Genomic DNA, 14,117 nt, shown 5'->3' on the forward strand with positions numbered 1-14,117 from the left:
AGCAACACATTTTCAGCTGCTGATAAATAACCATGATAAATAACCCTGCTGATAAATAACCCTGATAGTAAATAACCCTGCTGATAAATAACCCTGCTGATAACTAACCCTGGTAAATAACCCTGCTGATAAACAACCCTGATAAATAACCCTGCTGATAACTAACCCTGATAAATAACCCTGATAAATAGCCCTGCTGATAAATAACCCTGATAAATAACCCTGCTGATAAACAAACCTGATAAATAACCCTGATAATAAATAACCCTGCTGATAAATAACCCTGCTGATAACTAACCCTGATAAATAACCCTACTGATAAATAACCCTGATAATAAATAACCCTGCTGATAAATAACCCTGATAAACAACCCTGATAAATAACCTGCTGATAAACAACCCTGATAAATAACCCTGCTGATAAATAACCCTGATAAACAACCCTGATAAATAACCCTGATAATAAATAACCCTGCTGATAAATAGCCCTGCTGATAAATAACCCTGATAAACAACCCTGATAAATAGCCCTGATAAATAACCTGCTGATAAACAACCCTGATAAATAACCCTGCTGATAAATAACCCTGATAAACAACCTTGATAAATAACCCTGATAAATAGCCCTGATAACTAACCCTGCTGATAAATAACCTGCTGATAAATAACCCTGATAATAAATAACCTGCTGATAAATAACCCTGATAATAAATAACCCTGCTGATAAATAACCCTGATAAATAACCCTGATAAATAGCCCTGATAACTAACCCTGCTGATAAATAACCTGCTGATAAATAACCTGCTGATAAATAACCCTGATAATAACTAACCCTGCTGATAAATAACCCTGATAATAAATAACCCTGATAATAAATAACCCTGCTGATAAATAACCCTGCTGCCACTGGAAAGTTTCTTCTCACTTAATTTATTCAAACTTCTTACAATTTGAAAATCTCAATTAAATTTTCCCTTCATCTTTCTGATCCAAGGAAAACAGCCCCACCTTCTCTAGTTTCTCCACATAAGAAATCTCACATTCCTCTTTGCCATTCTAGTCAGTTTCCTCTTCACCCTCTCAGAGTCCTTAACCCTCTTCATACAATGTAGTGTTCAGAATAGAACTAAATATTGCAGCTGACATGTAACCAATAATCCACAAATATTTGTAATATGTAATACATTTACAAAAACATTTTTTTAATCTCTGTTAATAAGGGCAAAAATCCCATTTATTATTTGAATTGAAATACCACATTTAACAATTTTGCGACATACTAAAGTATTTTCTTGAATTGTAAGCCATTGTTCTAATATAAGAAATGTTTGATAAGCTGCAAGCTCTGACCAACTGTTAGGGCAAATATAGACAGTGGAATCTACAGCATTTGGAGCTCGGCATACAATTCCATATAAGTGCATAAGACAAAAAAAAGATATGTTTGAAATTGCAAGAGCAAAAAGTCACACTCAAAAAAGAAAATATCAGTATTTTGACAAACGGATCAGAACTGAACAGCTACAAAATCTTTTCTAGTGAGCAAAATGGCAGGTAGCAGAAAGAGGGGTCAACCTCAGCACAGTTGGATGACAGATGGCACAGAATACTTGCAGTGAAGCTACAATGGATGTGTGAGTTTGGCACAAGGCAAGTGAGTGTGACATACCATGATGTAGATTTCTTGGTAGGAGTGGCTCCAAACAGCAGCAGCTTTGTGGATTGCATTTTTAAAAATTAAAATGTTCTTTAAAATCATTTTTTAAGTATTCAGATATTTAACTTTCTGAAAGAAAAATGTAAGATGAAATAATTGAAATGTTATATTGAAGTCACGAAAATTGCAGGCAGAGGATTAAAATTAGGGTTATTATTATAGCCATGGAATTGTGGATACTACCAAAGTCAGAAAGCATTGGAAAAAACCATAATATAACTGCATTCTGAATTAGACTTGCAAAATAAAAATTGAGAACTACTGTAATTTTCAAGAAGACAAATTTTAAAAGGACGAAGATAATCTAAGAATAATAAATGAATATGCACTATCGGATGGGTGAATATAGGTACGGGAGAGGGAGTACCTTAAAATACAATGTGTTTGTGTACCATCAGTGTTATGACTAAATGTTGACATTAGAAATGTTCTTGTGCTTAAAATATGTTTTAAATAATCAAGATAGAAAGATATTGCATTTGCTTTGTTCCTAGTTCCTTTGTATTTATTGTTTCAGTAACTTATGTCCCTTGTTTCCTCAGTGCTGTGACCAAGAGATCAAAGTCACTATCAACACAGGCTGCCAACAGAACACAATCTCTGCCAGTTGCTTGAACAGAATAGGGTAAGATATCAGTTAGGAGATGAATCACTCTAATTTAAATTAGGAAAGGATTTTCAAGGATGAATAACTTGAAGACCTGCACCCTGATAGAGTAGGTGCTATTTAGAGTACAAGGCAGAAAATGACAATTAAGTTATCTTAATCAAGTGTCATCTGCTGGTTGTTAGCTCATTGAATTACTTGTAATGGAACCTTGATTAATATTTAATAATTTTATTATTGACAGTACTGCGAACCTGCTGAATTTTCTGACTTGTCTATATAAGTCAAATGTTTTAGATTGCTGACTATGCTTCCATGAAAAATACTAATTCATTCTGAAGCCAATTGTTAAAATAGGAAAGCAGGTACCAATCATTTACCTAATACTCAATTTATTTGCACAGTGCAATAATATATACATCTGGCTCTTCCAACACCAACATACAGTATCCCAGAAGTCTCTCTTTATGATTTCTGATTGGGAATGCATTAGGATTGAGTATAATTTGCTTTCACTCTCATTTCTTTGGTTTGAGATCACATTTTGACACACTGACATGTCCAATGTGAGATCAAGTTATTTTAATCAACTTGTTCAGACAAGCATTGTCACACCTCCAGTACAGTTGGAACTTGAACCCAGATCTTCTAGCTCAGAGAGATCTGGCTACCACTGTGCTGTGAGACCCCTCCAATGTGATATTGACATGTTTTTAATCAACTTGTTCAACAGCATTGTTACACGCCACTGGAATTTAAATTTGAACTTAGGCTTCCCGGCTTAGAGGTAAGAACATCACCATTATGTTGCTACAAGATTCCCTCCAATGTGAGACCTATGAACCCTGCCATGTGTGGAGCAGATGGAGCTTGAGAGGTTGGATTGGGTAACATAGAGATTTATATGCTCCTTCTGATACTTTGTTCTTCTGCACATTCCTGACAATTCTCTTGATGTGTTTGGTGCCTTCCCAGGTCAGCATTTTCTATTTTGACCCATTACATCTTGGAGACAATGATGAATATGATCATCTATGCCTATCTTCAACCCATAAAAGAAGGATTTCCAAGATATGGACAACTCACAGAATTATTACAGTGCAGAAAGAGGCCATTTGGTACATCCATTGTGGCTGCACTGGCTGTATTGTCTAGTGCCAATCTTCTGCCTTTCCCCCAATCCCTGTGCACCATTAATATCCAAATAACCAACCAAAGCCCTCTTGAATGCCTCAATTGAACTTGCCTCCATCAAGTTTTTAGAGAGTGCATTCCATACCCTACTTGCTGTGTGAGAGTATTGTTTCTCACATCACCCTTGCGTCTTTTGTATATCATTTTAAATCTAGATCTTCTTATTCTGTTTTTGTTTTACAAGCAGAATAAGCTTCACCCTATCTACTCTGTCCAGCCCGCTGATGATCTTGAAACCTTCTATCAGCCTTCTTATCTCCAGGGATATCTGTCCCAACTTTTTCAATCCATCTTCCTAGCTGAATTCTAGATATTGGAGCCATTCTAGTGAACCACTTCTGTACTCTCCAATAGATTTACATTCTTCCGACAATTGTACATCAGCTGAGATCAAATTAGTATCGTGTACAAGTTCAACATCACTCCTTACTCTTGTACTCTGTATGACCCTAGTTGTAAAACCAAGAACACTGTATGCTTTATTTACTGTTCTGGTCCACATGCCTTGTCACATTTAATGACCTGTGCTCATTAACACCCAGATTCCTCTGATCCTGCACCACCTTTAGAATTGTAACCCAAGTTTTATCAGAATCAAAAACAGAAATTGCTGGAAAATCCCAGCAGGTCTGCAGCATCTGAGAAGAGAAATCAGAGTTAACGTTTCGGATTACTGGATTTGAAATGTTAACTCTGATTTCTGTCCTCAGATGCTGCCAGACCTACTGAGCTTTTCCAGCAATTTTTGTTTTGTTTCTGATTTATAGCATCCACCTTTTTTTTTAGTTTTAACCCAAATTATATGTTGTCTTTCAGTATTCTTCTGCCAAAGGTGATCCTCTCATACTTCCCTGTACTGAACCTCATCTGCCGTCTCTCTGCTCACTCCATGAACTTGTCAATGTGCTTTTGGAGTTCCACACTCCTCACTGTTTACAATTCTTCCAAGTTTGGTGTCATCTGCCAACTTGGAAGTTGTCCCTTGCACACAAAGATCCAGATCATCACATAAGGGAAAACAAGGGTCCCAATATGATCCTTGGGGAACTCCATTCCAAACCTTCATACAGCGTAAAAAATATCTATTGACCATTATTCTCTATTTTCTATTATTCAGGCAATTATCCATGTTGCCAGTGTCCCTTTAAACTATGACCTACAACTTTCCATAAAAGTCTATTATGAGACACTGTATCAAAGTGTTAATCTCATTAACCTTTCATTAACTCTTCAAAAAAAGTTAGTTCAGCATAATTTCTGTTTAGAGAGCTGTGCTGGTGCTTCTTAATCAGCCCACCTTTTTCCATGCGACTACTGATTCTATCCCAAATAATTGTTTACATTTTTTATATACGTTCATAGGTAATCAAGCAGTGCCCATCAACTGTGTATCTTTAACTTTAATAATTTCATAATACAATTCACAAACTTTGAGTATTGCTTCAAAAGACATTTGAGGTTGCATGGGAATACAGGGAGAAGTGATCTGATCAGGATGGACATCCTGCAGGATCACTTTGATGCAAACTATTCCAGCAATACACTTGCACAGCAAACAAATGGAAGTCAGCACTTTCTCTTTTCATGTTATTTACATGTTATTTTCTCTTTACACTAGTATTTCTTGATAAGTACAAGATAAAATATCCTTTTCAGCAATGCTTAGGTTTTGTACTTGCTATTAATTAACATACTATTAAGATTCTATTCTCTAAATCAAACTTTATTACACAAATAACATTTCAAAACATATTGAAGTGAAAAGAAAAGAAATGGTTTTCCATGTTTTGTACACTATATCATAATACAACATGTTCTTCTTCTAGGACCTTCAGTAGTTTTTTTGTGCAAGCATTCTTTTTAGTAAAGCAAACACATCGTACCTTGGAGGTTTCTTTCTAGCATCATTTTTACACTAACAAAGTCAATTCCCAGCCTTTTTCAGCCACATTCTCCACCAAATACAAACTTAGATAAATTATCTATATAACACTCGTGGGCCAACTATTTTCAGAACACCCCGTAACAGAATTTCCATTAAAATATTAATAAAACCCTGTATGTATTGCTTACACAGCAACCAGTGTTTCTACAAGTTAAAGTATTTTCAACCAGCCTTTTATTTCTCTTGGCTTCCCAGAACAGGGGACAATTTCTTTTTCCCATTTCCATCCAACACAAATATTACAAAATCAACTGTACTTGAAAATCCATCTGAAAGGTTAGCATGAAAAGAGTTAGTAAAAAGGACTAATTTCATATCCTTTGGTCTCACAAGGCTAGAATCTAGAGTAAGCATTTCTCCGTATTTATTTAATGTCAACTGAAGCATATTTTGTCAAATTACCTAGTTCCAATACATCAACCAGGCATTTGGTCTTGCAGGTGTCTAGCCAATTCCGTTGTTTGATCAAGCTTCTGTAATGACTCAGCATGCTTCCAAAAGATTCTGGATTAGTGGTGCTGGAAGAGCACAGCAGTTCAGGCAGCATCCAAGGAGCAGTAAAATCGACGTTTCGGGCAAAAGCCCTTCATCAGGAATAAAGGCAGTGAGCCTGAAGGGTGGAGAGATAAGCTAGAGGAAGGTGGGGGTGGGGAGAAAGTAGCATAGAGTACAATAGGTGAGTGGGGGAGGGATGGTGATAGGTCAGGGAGGAGGGTGGAGTGGATAGGTGGAAAAGAAGATAGGCAGGTAGGACAAGTCATGAGGACAGTGCTGAGCTGGAAGTTTGGAACTAGGGTGGGGTGGGGGAAGGGGAAATGAGGAAACTGTTGAAGTCCACATTGATGCCCTGGGGTTGAAGTGTTCCGAGGCGGAAGGTGAGGCATTCTTCCTCCAGGCGTCTGGTGGTGAGAGCGCGCCGGTCAAGGAGGCCCAGGACCTCCGTGTCCTCGGCAGAGTGGGCGGGGGAGTTGAAATGTTGGGCCAGGGGGCGGTGTGGTTGATTGGGGCGGGTGTCCTGGAGATGTTCCCTAAAGCGCTCTGCTAGGAGGCGTCCAGTCTCCCCAGTGTAGAGGAGACCGCATCGGGAGCAACGGATACAATAAATGATATTGGTGAATGTGTAGGTAAAACTTTGATGGATGTGGAAGGCTCCTTTAGGGCCTTGGATGGAGGTGAGGGAGGTGGTGTGGCGGAGGTTTTGCAATTTCTGCGGTGGCAGGGGAAGGTGCCAGGATGGGAGTGTGGGTTGTAGGGGGGCGTGGACCTGACCAGGTAGTCACGGAGGGAACAGTCTTTGCGGAAGGCGGAAAGGACTGGGGAGGGAAATATATCCCTGATGGTGGAGGCTTTTTGGAGGTGGCGGAAATGTCGGCGGATGATTTGGTTTATGCAAAGGTTGGCAGGGTGGAAGGTGAGCACCAGGGACGTTCTGTCCTTGTTACAGTTGGAGGGGTGGGGTCTGAGGGTGGAGGTGCGGGATGTGGACGAGATGCGTTGGAGGGATACAGTCACACTTTCTAGTTAGGATTGATTCAAGGTTATTCCTGACCTATTCTGCTAAATATATCTAAAGGCCCTGAATCCTGTATTCTAATCTTAAGTTGTAGTATATTTTTATTTATTCGGTATAATTCAAACATCCCAGAGCCTCACCATAGATAGTCATTGACATGGATCATAAAGATATTTGAGTGTTTCCTTTCATGGTTCCAGTTGAACATTGCTGAATTTACTTTCTGTTGAGTAGACTACTTTCAGTAAGACAGGCCTAATCAAGAAATATTAAACCTTTAATGCATTATAAGTGCATTTGTTTAATTTCCACAGGTTCCCTTTACCATTGCTGGCCTCTTCTGCTGACATGGCCTGTGCAACGAACATTTTCAGGGTTACTTTTCCCATTTTGGGGAAGTTTGATTTAACATCAATCTGAGTCCCTCTCTTTTGACTGTACAACACAATAAGTTCTACATGGGAACCTTATTGAAATGAATGTTAAGATGCCTGTCCACATCTGATTACTGGGAATGTGCCTCGTGGTAGAGGTCAGGTGAGAATAGCACTCTAGGACAGACATTTGAATCCATAGTCATTTTAATCCATATTTCCCCTTTTGATTTAAAATAAAGAAAAAAATTGGCATGTATTATATACATTTTTAATTAGCAACTATATATCCCATAGTTATAATACCTTGAGAATTTGCAACTTGTTGAGTTGTTTGCTTGATTTGAACAAGGCATTTGTCTGTTACACTCCATGTCTCTGTTGGGTTGATGACTTCAAAGATTTCCTGAAGAAGGGCTCAGGCCCGAAACGTTGACTCTCCTGCTCCTTGGATGCTGCCTGACCTGCTGCGCTTTTCCAGCAACACACTTTCAGCTCTGGGTTGATGACTTCCAGAGCACAATGACTGGTGGTATTTCCATCACTCTCTGCACATATATTGCACACATGGTCATTAAACCATGTTGGTTTCTTAAAGCATGGTGTTGTTGGCTGTTCATCTGGTCATTGTGTCATTCCTGTATAATTTATTGCTGCTGGGATGGCTTTGTTTTCTTTTTGTAATTGGGTTGCTATGGATCCCTGTTTCTGATGATTGATGTGTGCTGTGTATGGATGGTTTGTTCACCTCTTCTTGATGAGCTGCCTTCAGTTCAGGGACAGGCTCCTCAGTTGGACATATGTGCCTGTGGTTATAACAGTATACCTGGCATTTACTTTCACTGAGTGATCAAGGTGACAACTGTTCCATCCTGGTCCCAAGTTGCCACTTGAGCTGGCTTTTGTTGAGATGGTTAGATGTTTGTACCCTGACTGGTTTTTGAATACTCAACTCTGGCAATTGTTTATAGATCTTGTTAGAATGAAATTTGGCTTTCTGCTGTTTCACTTCATTGTTTTTCATTCGTCACCTGTTACTACTTCTGGCTTCAGATATTTTACGTTTTAGTTCCTTTTATATTTCCAGATGCTTTGACTGTAACAATATGAATGGATTCTGATGTCTCACTGTTTGGAGTATCTTATCCTTCTTGCATCTCTATTTAGGCCAAATGCTTTGCTGGTCTTTCATTTATTTTAGCCCTCTAGATCTAGCAGGCAATTCCATTTCCAGTTAGCTTGTCAATTTAGTCAACCTGCAATCTCTTATAAATTCATTACGGAATTCTTTCCCACCTGCAAGGAGGTTTTTGCAGTTTCTAGTGCCACCTTACTTTTGATAATATACAACTCAATGTTTCCTTTTATCCCTTTATCACCCACCAACTCCAAACTCAATCTTAAGTTACCTTTGTTCTCCAAAATCCCTGACACGAGCCCCAGACATTACCACAACCCATTGGGGTAGTGCATTGGAAATCAAGCCCCAACATTGCTGAACACATCACAAATGTGAACAGATTAACTTAAAAGTTTCCAATTTCCCTGACTGACGAACTCAGGTTTCTGTACTTAACAAGAAAAAACAGTTTCAGAAACAAATTGTCTTTAGCCAATGGCAGATAGGAAATATGAATTGCTAATTTATAACTCTTCAAATTAAGAGCTGCTCCTTTTAAAATCCACTACAACACCCATCCCCCCCACTTCACAAACAGACTCGTAAAGACATGAATGTTGAGGTGGAAAGGAGGGGAAAAAAGCAGAAACAGTTTGATTGCACCAAGGGAATTGATGAGAGGTACCTTTTGTTCTTTTTCATTGACACAAGGTTATTTGTACACTGATGCTGTCTTTCATTCAGTGATTTCAAATTCATCTTTCCACTGTCATTCAAGACATTTTAGTTCTCTTTCAGCAGAAGATTTGCAGAAAAAGGTGAATAAAGGGCAGTTAGCTATTACTGCTGACCTCCTGGTACTCCACACAGGAGAGAGGGAAGCACACACACCTTTTGATGCTTCCTCTTTGCAAACTAAGTGTTTTCTCCTGCATTGGCCCCACACAAGCTAAGATCACCTGACCAGGAGTCAATCAAAACATTGTTATCATAGAGGCATAGAAAATAGGAGGAGGAGTAAACCATTCAGCCCTTTTGAGGCTGTTACACCATTCAATATGATCATGGCTGATCATCCAACTCAGTACCCTGCTCCTGCTTTCTCCCATACCCTTTCATCCCTTTAATGCTAAAAACTATATCTAATTCCTTCTCAAAAACATTGTGTTTTGGCCTGAACCACTTTCTGAGGCAGAGAATTCAAAGGCTTATCGCTCACCATGTGAAGAAATTTCTTCTCATCTCAACTCTAAATGGTCTACCCTATATCCTTACAATGTGGCACAGTGGTTCAGTGGTTAGCACTGCTGCCTCATATTGCCAGGACCTGGGTTCAAGTTCAAGAAAAAAGACCCATTTATTCCTATTCATTGTTTCCTATCTGCCAACCAGTTCTCCATCTGTGTTGTTACATTAACCCCAGTCCCATATGCTTTCATTTTACAAGCTTATCTCTTATGTGGGACTTTATCAAAAGCTTTCTAAAGGTGCAGGTAAACCACATTCATTATTTTCCCTCTTACTAACTCTATTAATTACATCCTCAAAAACCTCCATTAGATTTGTCAAGCATGATTTCTCTTTCATAAATCTATACTGATTCTGCTGATCTTGTCACTTTTTCCCAAGTGCTCTGCTACTAAATCTTTTATACTGGGCTTTTATAATGTAGCATTTCCCTACTACCAATGTCAGGCTAACTGTTCTATAATTCCCTAATTTCTCTCTAACTCCCTTTTGTGGGATTACATTAGCTACCCTCTAATTCAGAGGAACTGTTCCAGAATTTATAGAATCTTGAAAGATGATCACCAATGTATCCATTTTTCTACAGCTACCTCCTTAACTACTTTGAAATGTAGATTATTAGGCCCTGAGATTTATCAGCCTTTAACACTATCAATTTCCCAAACACCATTTCCTTATTAATACTGATTTCCTTCTGTTCCTCCCTCTCCCTGACACCCAACATTTTTATGGCTGTTATTTGTGATGTCCTTTGTGAAGATTGACCCAAAATATGTATTTAGTTGGTTGCCATCTCTCTGTTTTCCATCATAACTTGCCCTGTTTCTGACTGTAAGGGACCTACACAGCCAGGGACCCAGGTTTGATTCCAGCCTTGGGTAACTGCGTGGAGTTTGTATGTTCTCTGTGTCTGCTTGGTTTCCTTTGGGTACTCCAGTTTCCTCCCACAGTCCAGAGATCTGCAGGTTGGGTGGATTGGCCATGCTAAGTTGCCCATAGTGTCTAGGGATGTGCAGGCTAGATGGGTTACCCTTGGGGAATACAGGATTATAGGGATAAGGAAGGTGGGTGGGATGCTCTACAGGAGGGCAGTGTGGACTTCGATGGGGCGAATGGCCTGCTTCCACACTGTAGGGATTCCATGATTTTACATTTATTTTCACTAATGTTTTTCTCCTCATATACCTATAGGAACTGTTATAATCAGTTTGTGTGTTCCCACAAGCTTACTCTCATATTCTATTTTTTCTTTGTCCTCCTTTGCTGAAATTTAAACCCCATTCTCAGTTTGTTTTGACTAATTTGTAAGCCTCTTCTTTGGATCTAATACTGATTTCCTTTAGTTCCTTCCTCTCACTAGATCCTATGCTTCCCGACGATTTTTGGGGTTTTTTTATTTGACATCCTTTGTGAAGATTGAACCAAAGTATGTACTAAATTGGTCAGCCATCTCTTTGTTCCCCATTATAACTTCCCTGGTATTAGGGTTAATACTACCCCTGATTTTCCTTGTTAGTCTTTCTCATTTCAGTGTCAAGCATCTGCTCCCCCTAGTTCAGAGCCCATTAGCTCCATGTTGTATGCACTTGCTTTCATTGGTCTATGGAAAAGCAGTATTGTACACACCTCACAAATATGCTCCAGTAAATTTGACTTTTAAAATTGCAGTCATCTTTGATGCAGTATCTTCTATTTTTAATCCATAGTCCAGAAATAAAGGAAACAATAATACTGGTCTTTGCAAAGCACTGAATAGGAAATCTCTAAATTGAATGACATCAATCTTTAACATAATCTGTTCTGGTCTATGATATATTCCTCTTAGGAATGGCAGTGTCTCTTTATAAAAACGATTATGCTTCAGAGACATCTAACAGATCATCATTCTTGTAAACTTCATCCATGAAGTTGAAGATTCAAACCATCATTAGTATCCAACTGATGGACATCCAACTCAAAATATTTTGCATCTGATTTTATTTTGTTTGGAAAGCAAAATACTTCCTTATCTGTTTAAGGATTTAACCCATGTCCACACATCCAGTTTTCCATGGCCAGAGGTGGGGAGTTGACCGGGAGATGGTGCTGGGTTAGGAAGGTAGTGTGGTTGTTAGAGGTTTGGGCATATAAGAGGTCAGGGTAGATGTCTTTAGGGGAATGAGGACTGAATCAGGGTTTCAATTTAATAGGAGTCCAGGAGTTAGAGTTGATTTGACATCCACTACCTTCTCCTGGGTATCTATTAGCTTCACTGAGTTGAAACACTCTGTCTGTAAGGAGCTCTTTCTACAGGTTCCAGTCGCAGGGAGTTGCCCATTAGAACCTTCAACTGCCCAAACAATTCCCACTCTGCTATGGCTGGAATTCCACACTGTTTCGATGCACAACTCCAGTCTATGCTGGTCTAACGGTTCTCTTAACATTTGGAATATCATGGCCAACACTTTCCAGATTACAAAACTAGGTGGGGAAACAGTGGTGTGGTGATAATGTCAGACAAGTAATCCAGACTGCAGGCTAGTTCTCTGGGGACATGGGTTCAAATACCACTACAGCAGCAAGTGGAATTTAAATTCAACTGGTAAATCAAAACTTAAATGCTGGTCTCAGTAAGGGTGACCATGAAATCATTGATTAGTCAATCAGAGAAGTTTTACTTTATGACGGTGTCTTTTTAGCAAAAGAAATCAGTCCATCTTTGTCTAGTCTGGAATGCATGTGGTTGATTCATGACTGCCCTTTGAATGGCCTAGCAAGCCTCTCTGTTCCAGTGCAATTAGTAAATGCCAGTTTTGCCAGTGATCTCCATTTCCTTTGATAGAATAAAGAAAACAAGAAGTCCAAGTAAGACAGAAAGAAGCTGTAAAGATATACAGCTGTAAAGGTTTAATGAGTGAGAAATAAGATTGTAAATGAGGTGTAATGTCAAAACGTTGTTCAAATTGATATTATTCATTTTGGCACCAAGAATAGAAAAGTAGAATATTTTTAAAAAGGGGTGAAATGTATAGATGTTGATGTTAAAACGGACTTAAGTATACCAGTCAAGACTACAAACTTTACCTGTCCACACTTAGGAAGGCACTTTTATTTGGTCCTTATTGAAAGAAGGTAGGAGTTCAGGAATAAAGAATTCTTGCTGCACTTGTGGGGCTTTGGTGAGACCACACTAGGATTGTGTGCAGGTTTTGCTTCCAAATTTAAGGAAGGATAATCTTGCATTGAAAGATTATAAAAGGGTAGATTCTGATAAAGGCGAAAAAGTTTGATATGCTATTTCCCCAAAAATAAGGGGACATAATAAGGGGTTGGTCATTTAAGATCGATGTGAGAATTCTTTTTCTGAGTCCTTGGAATTCTCTACCCAGAGGTTATGTAAACTCTATTATTGAATATAGTTAAGGCTGAGACAGACAGGTCTTTGGTCTCTTAGGGAACCAGGGAATATGGGAGAAGGGAGAAAAGCAAAATTGGAAGCCATGATTGTAATAAATGGTGGATAGGGCTTGATCAGCTGTATGGTCTACTCTTGTTCCTGTTTCATCTGTTATCATAAGGGGTACTAAGATTATATTCTACAATGTGCTCTCACACAGGCAATCAGTTGGTAATGTAAGTTTTTACAATTTGTTGACAGAATATTGAGTCGCGGGCTAGGCCAGCATTTGTTGCCCATCCCTGATTGCTCTAAAGGTGGTATATTGAGCTGTCTCCTTGAAGTGCTACTGTCCTTGAGGTGTGAGTACACTCCCAGTGCTGTTGAGGAATGAATCCCAAGATTTTGACTCACTGACAATGAAGGTATTGTGAGACTTGGAGAGGAACTTGCAGTTCCTGGTATAAGGTTGGTTCTGTGAGCATGGTAACCAAGTTCAGAATGCTTAGGGGATCACCTGATACTAGATGACCATAGAAGACAACTACAGCAGAGTTTGCTATAATCAATATGTGGATTCAGACTATCACTGTCTAATTTTATAGTTGGTTTTGTCAGACTTGTGCCTTTAGAATCAGTTGCACATGTCTGGAGAGCTGTTTACAATGGAATTTCCTGTGTCATTAGAATAGTTATTCATGTACATTTTCTGTAAAATGGTGCTGAGATGTGATGTGCTGGGATGCTATGACATTGTTATCAAGTCAATGCTGGCTGAAAAATGTGGAGTTTGCAAGTAAGGAGGAACACGTTTAGTTCAGTGAGTGCACTGTCAGTTCACTTGAATGAATATCTGTTTACAGCTTCGTGTGCAAGCTTTGCAAAAACATTTATGCACAGAGGAACCAGACGCAGGCAAAGTAGATAGCAATATGTGGCTCACAGATAGAATTCCTACAATCATCTGAAGTTATTCATGATGCTGATAAAGTGGCATTTGTAGTTCTTCCCATTTTACCTTA

General features: G+C 38.9%; 1 protein-coding gene across 1 annotated transcript in view; it reads left to right on the top strand.

Annotated features, from left to right (window-relative positions):
- nrip2 (nuclear receptor interacting protein 2) overlaps positions 1 to 14,117 on the top strand; it is a 60,679-nt gene that overhangs the window by 23,772 nt on the left and 22,790 nt on the right. The window contains exon 3 of the mRNA XM_060839405.1: positions 2,261 to 2,343. Coding sequence (XP_060695388.1) covers positions 2,261 to 2,343 — 83 coding nt within the window. The remainder of the gene's footprint in view (positions 1 to 2,260; positions 2,344 to 14,117) is intronic.

This window comes from Hemiscyllium ocellatum, chromosome 19 (assembly GCF_020745735.1).
Source record: "Hemiscyllium ocellatum isolate sHemOce1 chromosome 19, sHemOce1.pat.X.cur, whole genome shotgun sequence".
Taxonomy (NCBI): Eukaryota; Metazoa; Chordata; class Chondrichthyes; order Orectolobiformes; family Hemiscylliidae; genus Hemiscyllium; species Hemiscyllium ocellatum.